The 22,596-nt window shown below is 39.8% G+C and overlaps 1 protein-coding gene and 1 long non-coding RNA gene across 2 annotated transcripts in view; one reads left to right on the top strand and one right to left on the bottom strand.

Annotated features, from left to right (window-relative positions):
• Nucleotides 1–7,878: 7,878 nt before the first annotated feature.
• Nucleotides 7,879–22,596, top strand: part of LOC125439256 — a 25,162-nt gene continuing 10,444 nt past the window's right edge. The window contains exons 1-2 of the long non-coding RNA XR_007245509.1: nt 7,879–8,043; nt 12,400–12,440. This is a non-coding gene — a long non-coding RNA (uncharacterized LOC125439256). The remainder of the gene's footprint in view (nt 8,044–12,399; nt 12,441–22,596) is intronic.
• The window catches only part of XKR9 (XK related 9), a 17,503-nt gene continuing 13,537 nt past the window's right edge, over nt 18,631–22,596 (bottom strand). The window contains exons 3-4 of the mRNA XM_048508271.1: nt 22,234–22,481; nt 18,631–19,258 (exon numbers count right to left, since the gene is read on the bottom strand). Of these exons, the coding sequence (XP_048364228.1) occupies nt 18,654–19,258; nt 22,234–22,481 (853 nt within the window). The 3' untranslated portion in view covers nt 18,631–18,653. The remainder of the gene's footprint in view (nt 19,259–22,233; nt 22,482–22,596) is intronic.

Genomic DNA, 22,596 nt, shown 5'->3' with positions numbered 1-22,596 from the left:
CCCCATTTTTCTTCATTTTACCCCTAATGCTCCACTGAGCAGCAGGAGGGACCTGAGGGCAAGCTACACAGATGCGTAGCTCCAAGGAGGCAGGGGCGCAATGCACCGGGTGCACGCCCCTGTGTGGGTGTGGTGGGGGTGTTCTGGGGCGTTCCAGGGCAGGGCGGGGTGGAGGACACACCAGTGCACCAGGCGCCCCCCCCCCCCCCCCGCTATGCCTCTGAAGCTACAACAAGGAACCTGGTCACCCTTCTGCTAAATGTTGCAGCAGGGTAAATGCTGAGGCATCTAGGTATTGTTGAAAAGCCAACTCACCAGTCTGAGCTAGGCTGAAATATGGTTCCACATGATGAGTCTAAACAGGACATGGACATCTGAACTTGGATTGCTGGGAAATGTGTATGAGTAACAATTAGGTTACAATGCAGCATTTGGATATTTGAGCCACGCTTGGATATTTGAACCACAAGATTATTTAGAATGCAATATTCTTTTCTTTTTTTAAAAAAAGAAAGAAACTAACCATCATAGTTGTACAGAAGACCTCAAAGCACACAGACAATTAGTGCTAAAGGGTTCTGACTCTCCAGGTCTTTCATTCTGCAAATCTCAGGGCATCACTAAGTACTTCAGTCTCTGCTCTTACACTTCTTCAATCAAAGAATGTGACCTGTCCCATCTTTTTTGTTTCTCATTATTCTAGTTCCATAGTATGCAAAAGCCTCCTCAATTTTCAGTTGTCCCATTTTCCCCACAAAAAATAAATGTGTTTTCCATCATGCAGAATTCCAAGGAAATAGATCTTCTCTTTGTTAGAATAAGCAAGAGTTTGGGCCACATTTCCCCAAGTGGTGAGAAAGCACCAGTTAAGGTACCTCCTCCTCCTGTAACTTCACTCTAGTAAACAGTCCTGTCTATGTTAGGCCATTTCAACGTGAATTTGGTTAGAGCCTCCCATTCTTTTGCAATGCTGATGAACCTTCCATAAAGCAATGATTATTTATAGCCAGCTAGATGGAACACTGATCTGATCCAGTCTATTAACGTCCTTAGGCTTTGTTAATTGTTCCCTAAATGCTGGAAAATAAACCTCATTCACGACACCGTCTATAGCATGCTTCATTTGGTACAATGTTTACTCTATCATTAGCTCAGTTCAGGTATTCAAAGATCAAAAGGGATCTGATCATTGTCCTGTCACCCTGAAAGTGGGCTGGTTCTCTGCAAATTTAGTGCCTTCTAATTGTAAATATGCTGTTAAAAGAGGATTCCTGTTCCCAAACGGAGTCAGACAGTGTGCATATGGACTGGGATATACGTTCAGGCCACATAAAAGCCAGGATAAACACAACCTGTCTTGTCAAGGTCACTGTAGAAAGCATTAAACAATAAGCCACTGCTAAAAGCTGACTTTTAAAAAAAGGTAGGAATGCTCCTAGCGATGCTTGACCTTTAGGACCGCACAGTGCATGTATATAAAATGCTGAGTTAGAAAACTGTCAGATAAAATATAGAGATGAGATAATAGTCAGAGAGATAATGTTAAATGGGTTCCCAGTATGCTAAAACTATCAGGTTTCTTTGAAATGGCATGTGACCTCATTGGATATCAGTTTCTTTTGTGCACACTGGTGTTTGTTTTTGGAAAGCAAATGCATGCAGGCGTAGTGCCATCTGCTGGCAGTTCCCTGAAGGGCTGGAGCTCTGCCGAATGGCTGCGATCCCAGTGCAAGGTCTGGTACTTTAGGTATCTCACTTTCCAAGGGCATTTGTTCATCCATGAATGCAGCCCTTTTGCACCAGAATCTCAGCAGCCACGTCATGTTCATTCTCAAAACTAGATGCAGGATCATATACTTTTACAGATTTTAGGACCATATCTTTTGTGATAGAAGGTCAAATCTCTGCATAAAGTTTATACTTTAAAGTTTATGCAAATCTCTGTATAAAGCCAGCAGTGGCGTAGTGGTGAAGAGCAGGTGTACTCTAATCTGGAGGGAGCGGGTCTGATTCCCTGCTCTGCTACTTGAGCTCTGAAGGTTTATCTGTGGAATTCAGATTAGCCTGTGCACTCCAACACACGCCAGCTGGCCGGGTGACCTTGAGCTAGTCACAGTTCTTCTGAGCTCTCTCAGCCCCACCTACCGCACAGAGTGTATTTTTGTGAAGGGGGGAGGGAAAGGAGTTTGTAAACCCCTTTGAGTCTCCTACAGGAGAGAAAGGGGGGATATAAATCCAACTCTTCTTCTTCATTTTTAAAACAGAGCAATACATAGTTTGATTTATCCAAATGACCAGATATTCATCCATTTTAGATAATCGTAGGATACAGCCTGAAATGGGATATGGTTGGGATTATTTATACATTGCATATAGACATGTTGCAGTAATCTAACATATTGTATATAGATGTGTAATAAAAGCTGTTTTTCAAAACTAAAGCATCTCCAGAAAGGTACTAATTAGAATGGAGAGGCAACAGAGAGAAAATAATGTGACCCTTCCCCTGCTATTCCCTTTCCACATCACCCTCCTGAGTTACTTCTCTTTCTTTGCCATCAAGTCATAGATGACTTATGGCGACCTCATAGGGTTTCCAAGGCAACAGATGTTTGGGAGTGGTTTGCCATTGCCTGCCTCCATCTTACAATCCTGGTATTCCTTGGAGGTCTCCCATTCAAATACTAGCCAAGGTCATTGCTGAGTGTGTGACTGATCCAACATCACCCAGCAAGATTCCATGGCGCCAGTTTTCCCAGGATCTCGTCAACACTTTAACTGCACTGGCTCTCCCTACAAGGGTTCAAATATATGATATGATATATTATATGATATATAATACATATCTTTCAGTCTTTTAAAAATAAGAACATCAAATAGCAACAAAAATGTCAAATTCAACCAATTAAAATCGGATGTGCAAGCCAAAAGTTAGGTAGTTACTTGTGTCACAACTCACTTGTTCATAATTAATAGGTATATAGACAATTTTAAACAAGAATCAAAAAGCATCTTTATATTTTATATATTAAAGCAGTATTGTGTTTATCCTTGAGTACTTGAAGGTGGTCATTTTCTCACTGCAAATGAATTCCAAATTTTCTTATACAATTCAACTTTACAAGCATTTAAGCAAAACTTAGCAACATAAATGTTTCTTTGTCCATCTGACTGGCTGTCTTCCTATGTGGAAGTCTTCCTATGGGGACTTTCTGAGGAACATGCTCATCCAGGCAGGAACAGCAGCTGTGGAGTCTGAGAGATTAGAGGAATTCCAGTTAAAAAAATACTTGCTATTGAGCTATTAATTGAATGGTGAATTCATTAGACTACTGCTTCTTCCCTAACACCTGATCACAAAGCCATCCTTCTCTGGAAGGAGCACTGATTATGTTGCTACTGCACACATACACTCATCTCTTCAGGGTGGAAATCAGTATGAAGCAAACCAGGCTGTGCAAAGTACTAACTGGATGGACCTCTATGACATCATGAAGCTTCCCCCCCCCCACTTCCCCCGGGCAGTTTTCAGCCATACTTAAAAAAAAAAATATTGCATGGATGTTTAAATGTAGAACTGCAAATGCAAGGCAGACCAAATATTTATTTCAATCTGGAGGAGAAGTCAAACTTTTGAAGAATTCCACATTCTCAACTGAGGCAGCTATATATGTCATCTGAAGAACAAAGTGAAGGTCTTGCTCCTCAGGAATGGACAAAGAAAAAGATGCAGCCTCTCATTTCTATGGAGAGTAACTTTTGTGGACCAGTTCCCTGGTTGAAGGCAAGAGAGGATTGCCTCTTGCCCTCTTCCTGGCTGATCTTTGAGGGCAGCTGGCATTCAGCCTCCCTTTGAGCAGAGATGAAACCCAGCTGTTTCCAAGTAGTGGAATTGTCCCTCAGTATTTTTCTTGTGGAGGCCACACAGCCCAGTCACTGTATCAAACTATAACAGTTTTCTTGGTGGGCCACAGGAAGTCCATTGAACTCTCTTATTTTATTTTCTTCTTTCTGCTACTTGACATATCACCTGGATAGACCTACAGTGGCAGTAAAATTATTTTGTTTTCAATGCTGTGAAGCTTCAGAATGGGACCCACCATTGGGGGATCATTTCTGGTGAGATTTATATCACATCTTTTGCTGTTCTCATCAAGTATGGGTTGTTGACAATGAAATAAATATGTTAACCACAGAACACCTGATTCTAGACAGAGTGGTATTGTATCTCTCTGGAAAATGAATTTAGCATTGAACTGATTGTGTTCTTAAATGGATTTAACTCAGTTTTACCATGTATCACTGCAATCTTGTAGGCAATCTTGTTGTCATGAGCCCATTCAGGATTTTTTGATATCTTGTCTGTGGGTCCAGCCACACACAGTGATGTGTAAATAACCCCATGTGGGTTTCTAGAAAGGTGCACTTTTAAAATTCCAACCCAAACTGTACATGAGGACAAAAAACAATCACAGAGGTTTTTAATTCCAGGGAACAAATATCATTCTTGTTATCGGATGGTCACTAATCAGCTTTGCACCAGAAGTTGGAACACGGGCTTTTCTCATTTGCTCTTGCCCCATACTGGCTAAGATTAGCATTCAGAGGCTGAGCAAGGGGAAACCGCGCCCAGGGAGCAAGCACACCCTGCGTCTTTGCTGTGGCGTCGCCTGCTTCCGCACTGCCCCAGAACGCCCCTGGAACGCCCCCTCGACAGCCCGGCCACACCTCCACCACTGCTCCGCCCAGAGCGTCGTGCCCCTTTGACTTTGTTTTTATTTGTGGGCTGCGTATGCGTAGCTACGTTTGTTTTGCCAGAATTTTTTTAAAAAGAGAAGCATCTTCATGTGAAGGCACAAAAGCAACCCAGATTGTTTCTATGACCTCAAATCACTGCCTGCGTGGAACTCATGTGAACGGGAAAATTGAGAAATGGGTTCCTTTATCATGACTGCAACCCATTATACCTTTGCTGTGTGGAATCAACCCATGTTGGTTCATTTTAAAAGCAGGTTCTTTTAATCCCCACTTGAGGACACTGGGAAAAACTTACTCATGCATGTTCACATTCCATTTACTTCTGCAATTGAGAAATGTAATTGCCTGTAGCCAAAGGATGTTTCCTACCTAAAATCTGGCAAGCAGTGTCCATTAGATATATCCCTTGTAAAGTTCATTCCAAATACCTGAGAAAGGAAATAGAGAAAGCAAAAAAGTTACAGATTGAAATATATCTCTCAAAGGACATGAATAAGCTACAGAATAAACAAAATGCATTTTTTTAAATAAAACAAAATGTCCCAAATAAAATCTGCATAATGGTGCCCACTTACAGGCCTCCAGAGCAATGATCACAGCAGCAACTTCATCCTTTTCCAGGAAGGAACATAGCTGTCATACCATTCGAAGCTGGTGGTCAGCAGTTCACGCCACATTTGTCACATGAGCATTCTAATAAAAACTGATCAAGCAGCACCCAAAGCTATGAACAAGCAATTCAAAGGAGAGCACAGCTCACTCCATTGAAGCCTGAACTCCCTGATTTGGATCCTATGACTTCCATCTAGCAAGCCTTCTTTTATCACAGAAAGACTTCCTTTAATGAGGAAGACTTTTTTCCATCAGGGAAAGCCTTTCCCTATCAGTAAATAAATAATTATTCAGTGGAAGAATTTCTCCCTTTGAAGGAAGCAAGTATAGTCTTAGCCAGTGAGTAACAAGGCAGCTGTACCAGGCCACATGCTGGGAAGGCCTGCCCACATGCCACATGCTGGGAAGGCCACATGCTGGGAAGGCCTGCCCCTCAATGGATAAGATAATGAAGAAGAGCAGGACGCTGCCACCACTCATGCCAACTCAAGGATTCAGGTGGCAGAATGGCAGTGGTAGCTCCTGCTCACCCCCTACAGGCTGAAGGTCATCCCTTGTTTGGCCCTGGCAAAGGGAATAACAGTGGGGTGGAAGTCATTCTTAGTCACCATTTTGGACTTTTTCCCAGGATCTCAGAACCACTAAGAAGACATGGAGAAAGAGAGTAATAGGATCCAACTTCAGGTCTCTAATCACACAACCTCCTTATAAACAGACAGTCTGTTTCATCTAGCTTGAACTTGCATTTAAAAATCATCCATAATAGACTCCAGACACCTGTTCAATACATTCGTTGCATCAGACGATAAAAAGGAAAAGTAAGTATTAGTATCACCAACTCCTCCATAGCCCACAACCATAGCCCACTCCAAATCTTTGTATTTCTCCAAGCAATTTTAAAAGTCCTGGGTAGCAGAATAGCACAGTACAGTTCTCTATATAGCACACATTGTGTATTTATGCCTGAGTGCGTGTTTGTGTATGTATAAAGTGCTATCATGTCGTGGCTACAGGGTTTTCAAGGCAACTGGTTAAATAGAGGTAATTTGCCATTGCCTTGCTCTGTAAAATCTTTCTCGGAGGTCTCCCATCCAAGTACTGATGTTGTTTCGCTTCTGTGATCTGATGAGATCAGGCCATACTACTACACCATTCCACACCCCTTTGTTTGATTACATTATTTAAATACTTCCTCATGCCCAAACCCCATTAAGTGATTCACAGAAAATATTCAACGGCATCCATTAAGAAAAATATTACTAAAATATACACCATGAAAATATAGAAAACATTATAAAAGTCTCACTGACAGTGCAATCCTAAGCACAGTTTTGCCCTTCTAAGACCACGGACTCAAGTAGACTTAGAAGAGTTTAATTTTCCTTTGGATTGTGCTATAAAAGCTGCCATAAAAGTTCTAAACATTAAATCCAAGCAGCAACGCTTAAAAATGTTGCAATACAGTAAAGATATCCAAACAAAAGGTAAGGCACAGGACTGACCCAGGACAAGAAAAAATACAACCAATTGCAAAAGGCCAGGAGGGAAAACAAACACCACTTAAAACTCAAAAGGCAAGTTTCCAGAAACATGCAAAACAACAAAAATTCTCCAGGAGCTGCAATAATGGTCAGAAATTGGTTGCTAAATTTAATTCCATGTCTGCATCTTTAGTGGCCCAAAATAATACACCAGATCTGGAGCTTTCAGCACTTAAGACCATAGCTACATTTTGCTATGCAGACCTTTCTCCATTTCCTCTCAGGGAACACATTCATCATGGATGTTGACATATCTCTGGCCATTATTGCAGCTGCTTGAGAGTTTTTGTCATTTTTTAATAAATCTAATAGCCGTGCATACAAACTATGAGGAATAAAAAGGTTTTGCTGATTTAAAACAAATAATTGTGAATGCCAAAATTGACATGGTGTCATATAAAGGAAAGGGAAGTGGACACAAAGATGACTGAGGAAAATTTCTTAGTCCCATGTAGCAAAGTGTGCTAATTTTTCCACTTAACAAACATGGATTCCAAAATATTAATTTCCCCTAAACTCCTGTGCAGCTGCTGCTAAAAGAAATTTTAAAAATAAGTTGTTTTTATCCAAAGTACTTGAATTCCACATTGCCGAATTTCCTTCTCCTTATAATGTTGAAAATCTTATTCAATCACCTCTGAAGTATCACCTCCTTCACTAATAAAATTTTACAAGCAACTGTTGAAAAACAAATACTATTTCTTCTTTTTAAAAAACTTGTGAAATAAATATTCCATCAAAGAGACTTTAATGTTTCTCAGTGGCAGTTCTCAAATGACTTGCATGATATCATGTTCAAAACCCGTGGTATGATCCATTTTTACAGTAGATTTACTCTATCACAGTTACTAATCAGATTAGTACTGCTTTTATGTCTGACAAACTTCTTAGAAGTTGGGGTCATTAAGGAAGTTGCATATAATAATAAAGAAACATGGTGCTGGATTGCATTCCCAGATAACTTTCATTTGTTGACTCCTTTGCTGCTTACAACAGCCTTTTCACAACAATTAAAGTGTAAATTAGATGGCTCTGGGAACCTATGAGGGAATACAAAGTTGAAATCAACTGAAATCAACAGTGACAGAACAGGGATGGTCTCCCCTTTTCTCTCTGGAGTCAACAACTGGAGGTATTTTTGCAACTACGTTAAAATTCAAATCTGCTATTTATTTATTTGCAATTGTTATTTTTCATTGCCTATTAAGAACAACTATATATCAGAAGTTTAGTGGGTTACTCATATGTTGAGGGTCTGGTCAGGTAAACAGCTTTTTTCAAAACAAATTTGAGCTCAGTTTTCTCAGTGGGAGAGAAAACTACCGGTTTATTATCTGATATAGATCCTTATGTAACATCCGTTCTCTCTCTCTCGCTCTCGCTCTCCTCTCTCCCTCTCTCTCTCTACGTGCTGGTGGCTAGGAAATGTAGAGCCAAGGCTGTGTTTGGTTAGGGAGTACATTCAGTGGGATTCAGCAGGTTCACACCACTTCAGCAGAACGGGTTGTTAAAATGGTGCTTGTAAACAACCAGTTGTTAAATTATTTGAATCCCACCACCGGAACCGGTTGTTAAATTATTTGAATCCCACTACTAAGTAGATTGTTCTGTTTGCTGGGGTTTTAAATTTGTGTTTATGGGAAGGAAATCTCATTTTTTGTGTTTTGGGGATGTATGGTTTTCATATAGTCATATTCTTCTTTCAGCTTTGGTGAATTCTGCACAGGGCAAATATAACTAATGTAGGACACAATACAAACCGTTTTTTGGGGGGAGGGGGGCTTCACAAAACGAGTCTGCCCTATTTTATTTCCCTTAACCTGAGATTTTTGAATATTGCTAAATCAACAATCCTTTTACAAAATCCTGGGTTGTAGTTGCTTCCGCACGAACAACCAGGCAGAAGGCACGCCATCCATCGTGCCATCCACAGTCAGGGAGAATCCACGTGCCATTGCCTTGCTTTGCCATTGCCCAGTCATTGCAGGGAGATCCTTTTTTCTTTTTTTCTTTTTATGCTCTGTTAACACTGATAAGAGATAAACTTTACGTCAAGGGTTTATTTTTTAAATTTCCATTTCTTGTTTAGCATACCATGTACTCTGATGCCGAGCATGAGTCGATGTTCTTTTCATTTCAATTAGCATGGATCTAAAACTGAAATCTGAAACTGCGAATTTCCCAACGCATATTTTTGTCACAAAATTCTGATCAAAGTCTTTCGGACAGGCGCCTATATGCACGAAAGAGATTTCCAGTAAGTGTTTGCTTACAACTTACTTTTGAATCATCTTTTTGGCAAGGATACTTATTTACAACAATAAGGTTTCTTTGATGTTCCGGTCATTGCAAACCACTCAATAAATGAATAAATCATTGCTCATCAGATCTTTTTTTAAAAAAAGAGAAAAATTAAGTGTTACAAGAAGTATCTCTCGGCAAGCCAATTTCATCATAATATACGAATATTAAAAACCACATTTTCAGCATAATTAAAACCACATTAACTTAATCCTTCAGAAATAATACCAATTTATTTATTACATTTTATTTCACCTGTCTTGGAGCCCAAGGCTTTATACCTGGTATCTTATGGTACCAATTTTGTCCTCTCTCAATAACCTTTGGTTGGACTATGAGGTGGCATCTTGCGTAAGATCACCATGACAGTGTAGGTGTAAGGCTGAGAGGATCCTTCAGACTCTGGGCTTTGGCTTCTTGCCTTCAGGTCAGAAGTGGTACATAGCTGTCACTGGCTCTCCCAAAACTGCAAGAGATTAAATGCCTATCTTGGAGGCCTGATGAGGAAATCACACAACTAAGGAAAGCATACCTAGCCTTTCTCCCTGACTGAACTGGCCACTGTCAAGTAGGCTTCACAGCTTTCTGTTTTAGAGCTTTGCCCACTGACTGTAGGAACTCTCAGTTAGGAGTCAGAGATTGGTGAACACCAGACTTTTTCTGGCTGTGGGTGGAAGTGACTCCTATGCTGAGAAGTATCTTTTCAGAATCTATGCATATGCACTTCCTGTAATGCAGAAAGAACAACATTAAAGAGAGCTGGTATATAAGAGTACTCCTCTTGTATGCCAGAGACAATGGGCTTAGACTGGAGTAACTCTGCTAGGATTGCACTATTAGTCTCAGAGATGCCATGGTTGTTGATCAGAGTAGACATTGATAAGTACTCTGTTTTTCACTATGTTATTTTGCTTAATGCAATAGTGCTTGAAGCTTAGTGCATAATGCACACCACTGGGTAAGGACACTTCCCAGAGAAATGTTTGAGAACACCTCACAACATGCCTCTCAGATATGGCCATCAAATGTGGAGCCGGGGAAGGGCGGTATAGAGATCTAATTAATTAATTAATTAAATAATTAATTAATTAATTAATTAAATAATTGAATAATTAATTAATTGATTAATTGATTATTTATTTAGTTAATTAATTAAATAAGCAAGCAAGCAAGCAAGCTGTGTTTAGGCAAACCCCCAAAGAAAAGTTCGGATAGGTTTATATGGAAGGAGATGGTCTCTCTGATGGTCCATGCATGTTTATGCCTCAACCACCATCCCTTTTCTTACTGACTTGTCTTTGAGCAACATTAATTTGGGCAGAAGCAGTTTGAAACAGGTTTTACTTAGGCCCCTTCTGCACAGCAAATGTATAATGGGTTGCAGTCGTGATAAAGGAACTTGTTTTCCTGTTTTCCCATTCACATGTGTTCCATGCAGGCAGCGAGTGAAGGCCACAGAAACAATCTGGGTTGCTGTCACACCTTCGCACAGAGACGCTTCTCTTTTTTTATTGTCCTGCAACACATGTGCAGCTATGCAGGCAGGCAGAAATGAACCTTCACAGCCATACTGATGTCCCACAATATGACTGGCTGCACCTGCATAGCTACGCAGCTGCAAGTCACAATTTTTTTTAAAAGGAAAAGGGGCCTCCCTGCAATGGTCAGGCAATGGTGGGCGGCTTCTCTCCCACCGTGGAGGACAGGGTAGAAGGGAGGGAAATAAAGCGTCTCCTACCTGGCCATTAACTTGGGAGCGGCTGCAACCCAGGATTTTTCAAAAGGATTGCTTGTTTAGCAATTTTTTAAAAAACTGGATTGGGGGAAATAAAATGAGGCAGACTCATTTTGGGGTCAGGACCTGTGCGAAGTTCCCCCCCAAAAATGGGTTATATAATGTCCCACACCCGTGTTTCTTGGCCTGAGATAAATGGGCCTTAGAAGATGCCAGAGAGTATACTGACTAACAGAGACAGCTTTCCTATAAAATGCTGTGAAGAAAAGCAGATTTCAGAGGAGGTTTTTTTATGTGTCATTAAAAAGATGACAGTGGGATATTTCTTGATTCTTGGGTTATAAATAAATTGATATCCTTGCAGTACTTAACACTGAAGTGTGTGCAAAGCATATCTTGAAATTCTAACTTGCTCCTGATGGTCTCCTGTGATCTAGAATTTTCAGAGGCTTACCACTGGTTAAAAAACCTTCTATTCATTTTCAAATTCATGATCTAGAAATATGACTGTTAGTGTGAAAGCTGAGATTTTCAAGCTATGTTACCATGTTGGTGGAAGAGATTTTTGCTTGTTGAGAAAGAAGATTTTACAGAAAGACAAAAGATATTTCCATATGACTGTGACTGGTGACCTGAGGTGCTGCGGCACCACCAGTAAACAAGCATCTCATCCCTGTTTGGCCACCTGTGAAACATTTTAACACCTTTCTTTGCCTGTTTGACTTTATTTCCCAACATGTTTGCAAGCCATACCAGTAAGCCAACTTTCCAAAGGGTCCCATATGGCTAGAGCAGTTTTTTTCAGAATGCAGGGTAAAAATCTTGAAGTACACCTAGACCAGCATTGGAGTAGCCACAGAAGCAGCAGCACACATACTGCCAGATCCATGTGGTAATTTTTATTTCACTTTTCCTCCCGGAAGTTCAGGAGAGAAAACAGTTCTCCCGCATTTGATCCTCAGCATTTCCTGCTGATTCCAGCAACATATAGTTTTCCCTTTTTTATTATTTTTGAGGAGGTTTCTTCAGAGCCAGGAACATATAATATGAGACACCTCCTCGAAAATTAAAAAATGAAGAAACTATATATTTCCAAAATTGTCAGGAAATGCTCAGTGGATCCATGCACTTAATTCACTGAAAAGAAGCCCAGCCACGATGCCTGAAGCACAAATGTCCTAGGGCAACTTCAGCAAATGGCAGGCAGCGTGGATGATTCAAGCCTCAGAAAATGGTGGGCAGGAAAAAGCAAAAGAGCTTGCACATCGAGCTGGAGAAAAAACCTGCTCACTCCTCAGATGCTTTATTTTTGTCTCACAGTAAAATCCCATCCTAAAAACCCTAAAACGTTTTGAAATTTCAGGCATCACCCCTAAACAAAAAAAGGGAGGGGTATACGGGCACTTCCATCTACCCACTATTGACACACTGTTTTATTCAATTGTGTTACAGTAGCCTGGAGATGAAACATCTTCACCATTGTCACTGAAAAGGTAGGAACTGACCTTTACTTACCTTTTGGCACCTTGACAGTCACAGGATATAGTGTCACATAGGACTCCTTTTTTGAGTGCTTACAAGAAGCCAGTGTCAGAAGGACATTAAGCTATCCATATAACGTTCAGTTGCAACATCATTTTGTTAACAAATAGCTTGTGGGAGCAGCTTCATACGTTCAATAGCATTTGTTTAAGCTTTCTGTGGTACATGATAGGTAAGCAGAAAACAGTCCTTTCTACATTTAAAAAGGCAGCATGCTATAAAATATTAAAGTGCTAGAAGAATAGCTCCTATTAATAACATCAATACACATGCAGGCTATGTCCCTTAGAACCTGACCTCCACTGCAATGTGTCAAATGAGGATAAGGGTCAGCACACCTAGTATTGGACATATTGTGTTACGGGACAACTTTCCACTTTTGTAGTGGCTTAGGGGGTCAAAAAACTCTATGTTTACACTGAGATAGCATAAGCACTTCTGTGCTGCCATTGGAGCAACAATCTCAGGCAGGGCAAATAAGTGAGGATTTTTTTTCTGATGGAGAAATGGTTACCTTTGTATATTCAGTACCAAGCAGAGACATATCCCCATAAGAATCTGCAAGAGGATGTGGTCCATTGTAGAGAACTGCATAGGGTACCACCTTAATAGTTTTCAAGCAAACCGAAGCTGGTGCTAAAATAGTAGTCGATTAGACACGGTGAGGTTTCCATGACTTCAAAGAGAATTGGCCAGGGAGTCTTTGTTTCAGCATTATTACCCACCACCCTGTTTGCAGCAGGGCAAGCCTCACCCATCAACTGGCTTTTTGTTTGCATTTGGGGGAGCGAAGTTTTGTGGGTTCTCTATCACGCTTGTGTGCTTTAATTTTTAATATAATCTTTAATTTTTATCTTTAATCTTGTCAATAGATTGTTAGATCAATCGATTGATCTATCAGTAGACTGATCTATCAATCTATCGATAGATCGACATAAAATATGAACTATTATAGAAAAGTCTTAAATATGACATCTGTACACTTTGCTCGCACACTGATTGTCTTTATGGAGGGAAGTGGGGAGTGGGGACGTAATGGTGGTGTGCAAACTACAAAATTGCAGAAGGACAACTTGAACTACCATTTGCTAAGCTTCCCAGGTTCATGATCATCTGTCTCCCAGTGTTCTGTAAACCCAAGCGACAAGGCCGAGGGGATTCCAGTGTGGTCTGGAATCACTGGTTGCTTGTGTATGAAACTACAAAGCTGGAGACATCCCAGCTTGTTGGTCAAATGCAGGTGCAAATTGGGTGTTTGGACTGATCAACTAGTCTTGTAATTTTTTACATTTTTTAGTATTAGTACTGATTTATCGATCTATCAATATGATTATTTAATTTTTCTAAATATCTAAAGCAGGGGTCTGCAATCTGCGGCTCTCCAGATGTTGATGGACTACAAATCCCATCAGCTTCTGCCAGCATGGCCAATTGGCCAATTGGCCATGCTGGCAGGGGCTGATGGGAATTATAGTCCATCAACATCTGGAGAGCCGCAGGTTGCAGACCCCTGATCTAAAGATATGCCAGTGGGAAGGCCACTGGTAATAGAAATGTTATGGCAGGACAAGAAGTGAAAAGTAGTCGGTAACAGGGAAGAGGACAAGAGGAAAGCATGCAAAGCAGTGCAATGGAGTAGTGGGGTAAGAGGTCCCAGGCAAAGCACTGCCCACTAGAAATCGGTCCTGCTCTGGCAGTGGAGCAAAATTTAAATCATGCTGTCAGTGGATTTGCTTGCCATGGAGAGAGTAGAAAGTGAAAGCAGGACTAGAGGAAATACATTGGTACAAGAAGTGACAGACATTCACCTCCACCACCCAGCAAACACCTTGTGCGTAATTGCCCAGCTAAAACCTTGTACAAAATCATTTTGTAAAACTGCTAGTATCTGTATTTATAAAGCGAAATATATAAAATATACTAGTTATTGTTTTGAGGCTATACATTGAATATCAGTCCTTATTACAAAGGAAGACCGGACAGAAGTTGGAATCCTAACATCAGTCAGGTTCCTTAGAGGTTAATATGATCTACTTCTGAGTAAATACTTTAGGGGAGAATTGCCCACATTTGCTTGAGAAATGCCTGAAGATTTGAAGGGGGAGCCTGTGGATGACAGGGTTTGGGAATGAGAGGGATCTCACTGAGGTCACCTCAGTGTGGTACAATGCCATAGAATCCACCCTCCAAAGCAACCATTTTCTCCAGGGAACTGGTCTCTGTCATCTGGAGAGCAGTTGTAATTTCAGATCTCCAGCCTACATTAAGAGGGTAGTTTAGTACTTCACCAGGGGTAGATTGGCCATTAAAGCCACCAAGTAAGGGAGAACCCTTGCCCTGTGTGGAGCTGGCATGAGTTGCTGCTGCTGTTGTCGAGTAGCCCTTACCTTGTGCGGCATGGGAAAGGAGTCACTGGGCCTGGCAAAGCCACACACAGCATCGGGTTGGAAGCACCTGGCCCAGCTGATCCCATGCAGCACAGGGGAAATACTGGGGGGCAGGCCATGGTTCTTTTCCAAGCACAATTTTAACTCCCATCCCACTCCTGGACTGAGCTGAATGTCACATAGAAAGTTTATTGCATCACAATCCTATATTTTAAAATACCAAATGTCAATACTTATTTAAAGGCATTTTAAGATTTTTTTTCAAAGCTTAGTTTGTTCACATTTGATAAGAACAGTATCTAAGGAATGTCAAAAATGGCTATGCTTTTGATTTGACAGCCTTGTCTTCTTTTCTGAGCATTCTGCTTTTTAAGTGAATGACTGTGTTCAGCAGAAATGCAACAGATACCAAAGACATTATTATTGCATATGCTGACTTAACCTGTATTCACATATTGTGATAGTAAATTTGAAAAGGCTAGCCCAAACTAGTCCGCATGTTATTGAAGGAATTGTTTTCCACATACTGTGGCAGTACCAGGCTGTTGTGCCTGGTGTTATATATATGTACAAGAAAGCATGAAAGGGAGGTCTTTTCCAGCAGTTCAGGGGAACATTCATGTTGCAGTAAGGAAGAAGGGAGATCATCCTTCTGAAAGGGTTTTTTGTTTATTTTTATGCAGACTGCGTATACAGAAAAACAACTACCAGTATTTGCCTATTCATATTAGCAGCATATAATGTATTTGTTTTTGCATAATGCTGTTTCTGGCTGGTGTGAGGAAAGCCCACAGAAAAGCTCTGTTTGGGCCATGGTGGCTCTTGGTAGCCCTGTCACTTACCTTGCTGACATGATAAAATAAAAGATGGAGTAATCTTTCTTCTAATTTGGCTGTTGGTTCAGCTTTTCAGAATACCATGGTAGCATACATACCCAAAGAGTATTGATAGTCGAATACTTATACTAATTAGAAGCATGGTTTGGATTTTGGAGCCAGTGAGGCATAGTGCTTGGACTCTAATCTGGAGAATCAGGTCTGATTCCCACTTCTCCACATGAGCATGGACTCCTCCTGGACTCTTATCTGGTGGATCAGATTTGTTTCCCCACTCCTGCTGGATGACCTTGGGCTAATCACAGTTCATTAAGAACTCTCTCGACTCCAACTACCTCACAAAGTGTCTGTTGTGGGAAGAGGAAGGGAAGGGAGCTTGTAAGCCACCTTGAATCTCCTTACAAGAGAGAAAGGCGGAGTATAAATCCAAATTCCTCCTACTACTCCTCTTCTTCAATACCCTGTGCTTGGATGTATCTTTCTAGTGCAGGATGTGTTGAAGTATGAATTACCGGTATGTGAAGGTGGCTCCTTCCTGATAATAAGAATAGTTTATCCCTAGAAGAAGCTGCCTAGATGATTGGTTGAATCTTCATTGTTGGCAGTTAGAAAGGAAGGATATCACGAGGAAGCTGTGGACATGTGTAAGGCATTCTGGATAATGAGGTTATACTAGGTGACCTATGAAATTGTTCCACAGTATACAATTTCTGACTACTGACAATATTTTAACAGCATATTTCATTGTACAAAAAAGGCTACAATTCTTATCTCAAAACAGAGGTTAGGAAGAGATAAATGACCAATCCCAAACCCATTCAGTGAACTTTATCGCTCGATAACTTCATCTATCCATTATATTACTTTATCAACATTTTTATACTCAAACTTTAATAGCTGTATAATGTGTGTAAAGTGCTGTCAGATCACAACTGCTTACAGCTACCCTTTAAGGTTTTCAAGGCAAGAGACTAACAGAGGAGGAATTGATTTTGCCATTCTGCTTTCCTCTTAAGCACCAACAACCTTTATCATTCTTTTGGTGGTCTTCTCATCTGCAATTTACTAACCATTAAGGATTGACCCATAGCAGCTGGCTTTGAGATCCAAAGATATCAGGCTAGTCTGGCTCATCCAGATCAAGGCAGCAATGTAGAACAGAAACATTGAAAAAAACCATGTTACAGCTTCAGCCCTGTCAAACATACTGGACATTCCCTTGCAAAAAGTAGAGCATCCTGTCACTTAAGCATGTTCAATAGGCAGAGTGGAATCTTTCTGTTGAACCTATTTGCTCTTTATTACATACCTTTTTTTTTTGTCAAATCCATGTTATGTACCGACTTACTGAGAAATTATTCTGTAAATAATGCTCGAACTAAAGCAGTTATGAACATTTCCAATAAATTTGTACTTACAAATAGATATTTAGGTCCGTATGTGTATGAAAATGCTGTCCCCTGAATATAAGATTCGATACATATAATATCATTAACAAGCATGCAACAGAACTCAACACTCCGAAGGTTCAAAGTGAACTTTAGTCCTCCACTGATCACCCTTTAGTACTCAGTCTTCATAAATTTTCCCTATTTATGGAGTGTTTTTGATGGCAGGCAATTCTTTGCTGAAAGTTAAGTGCTCTTTTATATGAACATATAGAGCAGGCTTTGGTTTGAATGAGTACATTATTTTGACAAATGTTTATTGGAAAGCCAATTACAGCTTCATAAATCAGGGCTCTCTGTGGTACATCAGGTAAGCTCACCAGTGCCACCAGATGTCATCGCTGAGACCGGCACAGCAATTAAAATAATTGGGTGAAATCCTGTCCCTCATCCACAGCACTGACAGTAGTCAAAACAGGAAGAAATTGTTTATTATCTTTCATTTAACTTATTAAAATACTTGTTGCAAGATGTCATGGCCATACTGGAGGGTGGGGGGGAAATAACATTTGCTTTCAATTTGCAGTTAGATTAAAATGACAAGGTCAAGCACAATCCACAGGCTGACTGGCAGCTGAATTTTAAGAGCTATCCAGAAGAGGAGGAGGAAGTGTTTGTGCTTATGCAACAGAATGAAATCCTAGAATGTTTTATCATTTTATTTCTGGGGTGACCAGTTTTATCAAGAATATGGGGATTTTGAAAATGTTGTGACTTCAGACACTTGGGTCCTAATATAGCACTTTCTGCTTATTTTTATGGAGACCAGTTGAAGATAATGGGTTTCAGCACACCTGAACGAGGTAAAATTGCAGCCTTGGGGTTATTTTTTCCAGCCAGTGTTTACAGAAAATGCCAGCTTTACATTACCCTGTAAGTCTGCCTTACTCATTTGTACAAAGGAGCCCTCCTGTGGCAAAATCAAGATGTACAAGCAGAAGTAACCTTTCTGCAGGATACAGGAAAATTGAGCAAAGTCACACACACCTTTTCATATGCTTTCAGGATCACACAGGAATCTTCTGCCACATCAATAAAACATTTGTCTCTCTAGTTTTAAATATCACTGTACATTGTGAGGGAAACATTTTACTCAGTTTCAGCCCTATGCAGAACTTGGTCCTATAATCAAGAGTCAGTAATGAAAAAACATGAATTATTGTGGAATGTAGGAAGTTTAAAGAACTACATTTTTTCTAGATGGAGCAGATGAAAAATGATTTGAACTACTGCTCCTACCTGAATGGCAAACAACAAATCACACCTGCAAGTCTTTAGTCGCCATTGACAATAATGTGTTAATTTTAGTATTCAGTTTGCATATTTAATATAGACAATATGCAAATTAAGGCTGTTTATGGATATGCAGCTCAAACTAAGCATCATAAAGTCAGGCATAAGGACAAAGGAAATCAAAAGTCTAACTATGAATTCTACTGCCAAAAAGGAACATAGAGAGAAAGACAGCTTTATAAATAAGTTTATTCAGTTTATTACATTATGAATTTGCTTATTCTACACATTTTTCCTCTTTCAGGCTCTGGTCCATCAACTTCATCTTGTGCACATTGATTATTAGGATGAAAAAATCTATAATATACAAGAAGAAAACAAATGCCTGATACTAAAGTGACAGCAACTGTTGTGATCACAAATAGATTTATTTTCCAAAATATACAAGTACATACTATAGCTAAAGTTGTAAGAGCACGAATGATATAATAAACAGAAAGGGGGACTCTTGTTTTTTCTCCCTTTATATTGAAAAAGGTAAAAATAAGAATGATTCCCACCATAATCCGATATATATTTTCTGCTGCAGCAGATTTACAAAATTCAGTGTGTTGATTCATCGTCCAACAAAAACCTCCAAGCCAAAACAGCACAACTAGAACACAAGCAATGGTGGTGCTCAGTACCATGACTAGGGCAATGCACAGTATCCAAGATATTAAAGTCAACAATTTATACAAAAGATATGTTATTTTAGAAGTTAGCCGAGCAAATTTATTTTTATCAGGTAAAGATTTTCGTAAAGCTATTTGGTAGTCCACAGTTGAACAGGTAACACTGATGAAAGACACAACAATGGAGGTATCTAAAAAAATAAATTAAAAGTTACATCAGAAAAAGAGATGCACATTTTAAAATATTGTTCACAAAAGTTTCACATAGACGGCATTTCTGGGATTCCTTTTCTGTGCAGTTTGGAAAGGAACAACAACCTGGCCAGATTTCAGCTTCAGTCATGGTAAACCTATTTTCCATAGTCCCTAACATCCTTTGCCTCCTAATAGTGCAACTTTCTTCTTGGCGTCCCATTTTTTCAGTCCCATGTCTTTGCAATGCACAAATCCTTAAAGTCCTTTATTCTGAGCCTTTATTCTGAGCCTGGTTATAATCCCTCTCTTTAGCCTCCCACTTTCCTGTATTCCTAGCACTCCATCTTTCTCCCTCCCCTACAATTTCACCCATAATATAAGCCCTTCCTGCATTTAGGCACTGTGAGTTCTTTCACAATATGTGTATGGTCTATTCCACACAACCATAATAAGACAACTTTAAAAAGAAACGTCTCCTCATTTCTTGTCCAGGCAGCACGAAAAATAAAGCATCAGAGGAGACAGTGGGTTTTTTCTCTGCCAGCTATTTTCTGCCTCTTGAATCCTCCATGCCACCTGCCATTTGCTGAAGTTCCCCTAAGATGTTTCTGCAGCTGGCACTGCAGCTGTCTGCCTTGTCAGTGATTAAAGTACATGAACGAACTCAGTTTTTCCTGCCGATTACAGCAACAGGTCATTTCCCTGTTTGTTTTTTTAATTTTCATTCAGGTATTTTTAAAGCTACAAAGAATTGATATGAGAATGGATTCTCATGTCAAATCTCTGTAACTTCAAAAATACAAAAATCTAAAAATACAGGGAAATGACACATTGCTGTAATTGGCAGGAAAAACTGAGTTCGTTCATGTACTTTAATCACTGTAAAGGTAGGCAGCCATGATACCAGCTGAGAAAATGTCCCATGGGAATGTCAGCAAATGGTGGGTGGCAGGGAGAATCATTCAGGAGGAAGAAAATGAAAGTAAGAACTTATAAGTCAGGCATAAAAATGAAATGCTTCCTTTCTCTGCACAGGGAAGGGAAAATGGGGTGACAACATCTTGGAGAAAAAAATCGCTAGTTTAGGGGATCCAAATGAAATTATTTTAGGAGAAAAAAAGTTGTCAGGACCCTTCACGGAAAAACTTCAGGTTGCAAGATCAGTCTGGAGATCAGTTCTAATTCCAGATCTTCAGGCCACACCTGGAAGTTGGCAGGGCTAACAGGATCCCAAATTATAAACAAGTGGTAACTCACTTGGAAGGAAGAAGAGAAGTTGGGATCCATACCCTTTCTCTTCTGTAAGAAAGAACTGTGCACACGGTGGTGGCAGTGAACAGTTCTATCCGCATAACTTGTTTATCATTTCCAGAATGCATTCAAAGTAAGGCCTAGGTCTGAGACAAATTAACCCTGACATTTTACCATCCCTGATTCCTGCAACTATATGAACAGTGTTTGATTTCTAATAAATGGCATACAGCCCTCAAGGCTGTCTGATAAACGTGCCTCTAAATCTGGGAGCTTTGTTTTGTAATCCCAGTTGTGTGGGTGTATGTTATGGAACATTTGCCTGACATTTTCACACTGCCATTTGAAACAGGATTCTGGAGCTAGTTTGGGGTTCATGTTATCTACCTGTTTTCAGGAGAGTGAATTAAGGAGTTATATGATTCAAAAGACACAATATTCAGTGACACATCAAAAAAGCAGTGTTCAGCTATTCATTTATGAGACTCTCCCAATGTACTCTCATAGATGAGACATGGTATTCATTCTCCTTAATCTGAAAGCTTGTTGGAATTTTGCAAGTGTCTGTCACAATTCAGTTATAAAAGGGTTAACTTTTTGTTTGTAAACAAGTTGCTGAAGTCACTGTTTATGACCTGATCTATTGATTAGCTATTGGTCAGTCAGTCAGCCATTGCTTGCATATTAGTGAGCACATACATCTCAAATTATAAAGTTAACTCTGTTTCTTTTTTTGAGCAGACACGACACCAGAGAGGAGACATGTAGACAACATCATGTGAGACAGCAGATAGGTAGCAAGATCTAACCAAACATACAGTAATGTAGATGTGTAACAGGAAAGAAAGGATTTCTTATTTTATTTCCATGTAACTCTCCCTAATAGTTAGTAAATTCATTTATAAAAAGCAACTGAGAATCTGTCTCTTCTGTTCTACTCTGCTAATATATATATACAGTGGTGGGATTCAAATAATTTAACAACCAGTTCCGGTGGTGGGATTCAAATAATCTAACAACTGGTTGTTTACAAGCACCATTTTAACAACCAGTTCAGCTGAAGTGGTGCGAAACTGCTGAATCCCCCCACTGTATATATACTCAATAAAGCTGCTCTTCCTTAGTCCTTGTGCCCATAACAGTCCATCCAATACAAGGTGTCAGCAACCTGCTGGTGAGATTGAGGCCACTATCTCTGCCCCAAAGGTTATATATTTGTTTTCAACTTTGGAACAACTAGCAGTTGGAGACAGTTCTTACAATGGCATTAATGGTGGATTGAAAAGGGTTAAATATTTCCCTCCATCATTGATGCCTCTGGGATCTGATACACCTACACTGGTCTGAGAGAAGAATCATAGGGTCAGAGTACCAACTTAATATGCAGAAAATCTCAGCTGTACTGAGCCAGATATTTTTATTCATCATAAGCTACTTTGACTGCTTCTAATTTGTAAAAAAATTGATCTTGGACTTATTAGTATTTCATCTAGTTTGACAGAACTTTGAATATCCATCCAGTATATCTTCTACTTTCTATATGATTACATTATATCTATCCCTTGGACATTGGGATTATAAAGGTGAGCTCATTTGTTTGTATAGTAGTCAAACAACAACATACTGCAATCTAACTGCACTTCTAAAAACTTCATATAGTGTGAGTTCTTTGATTGAAAATCTGTACATTAGCAATAAAGCAGCAATAAAGCAGACTTACATTGACTGATACTAGAATTGCTAGTTGACATCAGGATGTAGATCTGAAGAATAAGTTGGGGTGTGCTTTCCAGGAATGTCTTAAATAGCCGGAGCATACTTATATCAGCCATTCCATCAATAGCTGTTTTATGAATTTTATGAATAGCTGTTTCATGAGTGATGCTGGAGAAGTCATCTATCAACTGATTCTCTGAGCTGATTTGTTTAAATGCAGCTTGGTAGCCATCTTTCAGTGTAAACCAATACCTACAATGGAAAAAGACATGATGACACATTTTGTTTAAATTTAGTTAGTTAGTTGATTTATATCCCACCCTTCAAATGCATCCCAGGGTGGGTTATATACACACCATACCAATTC

This window comes from Sphaerodactylus townsendi, linkage group LG09 (assembly GCF_021028975.2).
Source record: "Sphaerodactylus townsendi isolate TG3544 linkage group LG09, MPM_Stown_v2.3, whole genome shotgun sequence".
Classification (NCBI taxonomy): Eukaryota; Metazoa; Chordata; class Lepidosauria; order Squamata; family Sphaerodactylidae; genus Sphaerodactylus; species Sphaerodactylus townsendi.
Note: the sequence above shows the minus strand (reverse complement) of the source record. Positions and strands in the feature narration are given on the sequence as shown.